The sequence below is a fragment of the Nicotiana attenuata genome, unplaced genomic scaffold (assembly GCF_001879085.1).
Source record: "Nicotiana attenuata strain UT unplaced genomic scaffold, NIATTr2, whole genome shotgun sequence".
NCBI classification, from domain to species: Eukaryota; Viridiplantae; Streptophyta; class Magnoliopsida; order Solanales; family Solanaceae; genus Nicotiana; species Nicotiana attenuata.
In genome coordinates, this window is record NW_017677658.1 from 13,580 (window position 1) to 15,691 (window position 2,112).

The 2,112-nt window shown below is 34.3% G+C and overlaps 1 protein-coding gene across 1 annotated transcript; it reads left to right on the forward strand.

The window, feature by feature from the left end:
• Window positions 1–875: 875 nt before the first annotated feature.
• LOC109221457 (E3 ubiquitin-protein ligase RING1-like) lies at window positions 876–1,193 on the forward strand. The gene has a single exon (XM_019385941.1). It carries the CDS (start codon window positions 876–878, stop codon window positions 1,191–1,193), a length of 318 nt encoding a protein of 105 aa, XP_019241486.1.
• Window positions 1,194–2,112: the final 919 nt, after the last annotated feature.

Genomic DNA, 2,112 nt, shown 5'->3' on the forward strand with positions numbered 1-2,112 from the left:
TATAGAAGTATATCATCCACGGAAATCTCATTTTTATTCAATCCATGTATTATAATCCTCATACTATATATGACCACATATCATGTCATATTTAAGATTACAAATTCTAGTTAAGGTTAATTTCGATATCTACCAAAGTATTTCTTTCTTAAATTTCGAGCTCAATTCAAATATGTAATATATAAAATGAAACGGAGGGAATTACACATTAATTATAATATACGTACTATAAAATGAAACCACAGGGAGCAATAAATTTATAATGTCAAGACTCTATAGATATATATAAAGAGAAAAAAAGACTCTATAGATATGAACACAATGACTTTTTCTTTCCTTACGTGCGTAGATGAACTTAACATATTTTTTATATTGTTTTCTTTAACCAAATTTCTTGGTCAACTGACACTGTCTATTCTATTTACGTAATTGTACACTCTCTTTTGCGGACATATATTGTTTATGAAACTAAAAAGACAATTCGGTGCACTAATTTTTATGCGCGGGATTCGGAAAAGAATCCGACCATAAGGCTTTTTTGTACGCAAATCTTACCTTGCATTTCTACAAGAGGTTATTTTCACGGCTCGAACCCGTGACCTCCCCGGACCAGAAGAGTAATATACGCAATCTTACCCTGTATTTTTGCAAGAGACTATTTCTACTGCTCGAACCCGTAACCTCCTGGTCACATACAACAACTTTTACCTGTTACGCCACTGCTCCCTTAATATAAAAAAAAACTAGAAAGACAAATTCATGACACTAAGGTGGTTGTCCTACCAACCCAAAGAAGTATAGCATGATGGTGGGTTTATTGCATCTATATATAGACAACTAGTAATAGAATCAGTCATCAGTTACAGATTTCCAATATGGATAAAGATTTTGATCTCGATTTGGCTTTAACGGTGGTGGGAATTCCGGACAGCACGGCTGAGGCGCCGCGGTGTTCGACGCTTTCCGACGAGGATGAGATTCAAGTTCAAGAATTTCCTATGGTTATAAATTATGAAGTTGGCCTTTGTATAGTATGCATGGAAGGGTTTCAAAAAGGTGTTGATAATGGCAAACAAGTCCCTTGTGGCCATATTTTTCATGTAAATTGCATTACCAAATGGCTCTCTATATGTGATTCTTGCCCTCTTTGTCGTTTGAAAGTCTCCGCCGCGCCACCTCGTCCTTGTCGGTAACAATTGACTTTTACGTTTGTTGAGCTAACTCATAGAGCAGTCGACTACAAGTAGAAGACCATTGGAATGAGAAAAGGCGCCGGCCTCTCTCGAGAAAGAATGGCCCAATTTCGAGATAATTAGATCTTTTTTTGAAACAGTGTTTGATTATCAAAATCTTACAATTATTCCAATCTCCTTTGAAAATGTATTTTCAAAATTTGAAAAAACTGGTGAGAACCAGTTTTTCAATTGAAAATGAGAAGGTTGCTAATTTTTAGTTGCAAAATATGTTGAAAAAAAGACATCCGAATATATTGCAAAAATTATAAGCAAACACAACTTCATCTTCAATTCAGATTTTAGTGAAATTCCAAATTTGAAAAAAATAATTTGAAATTCTTGTCCAAACGCCTACTTAGTATTTGGATCTTCCTCATTTGCTCACTTTGGATGTATCAAAGTGGTTAGAATTTTTTTTAACCATAATGAAAGATGTAAAGGAGTGTTTAGACAAGGTATTCTAAATTGTCATTTTCACTTGTCCTCTTGTCCTACCTTTTCATGGTTGCTTCTTTTTTTTCTTTCTTGTCTTTTTCATGGTTACTTCTAACCCTTGACATTTGTTGTCAAGTTTTATACTAACTACTTTCTATCAGCATAAATATCAAATAATTCTGGCCACCATGGCTTAAGCAACTAGAAAAAATCACTTAATTATTTTTGCCTCAGCTAAAATTTGAACCTGAAACTTTGTCCTTTTCCTCTCAATTCATTGACCACTAGGCCATACCTTGATGCATTTAGACAATTTTTTCTCATCTTTCTAATTACTATTGGTATTTATCAGCTTGCGCACACTTTAACTATTCCAACGAATTCATACTACCTTCGACCAACATAGATATCACGTATTTCTAGCCACCATGGCTTAAACAAC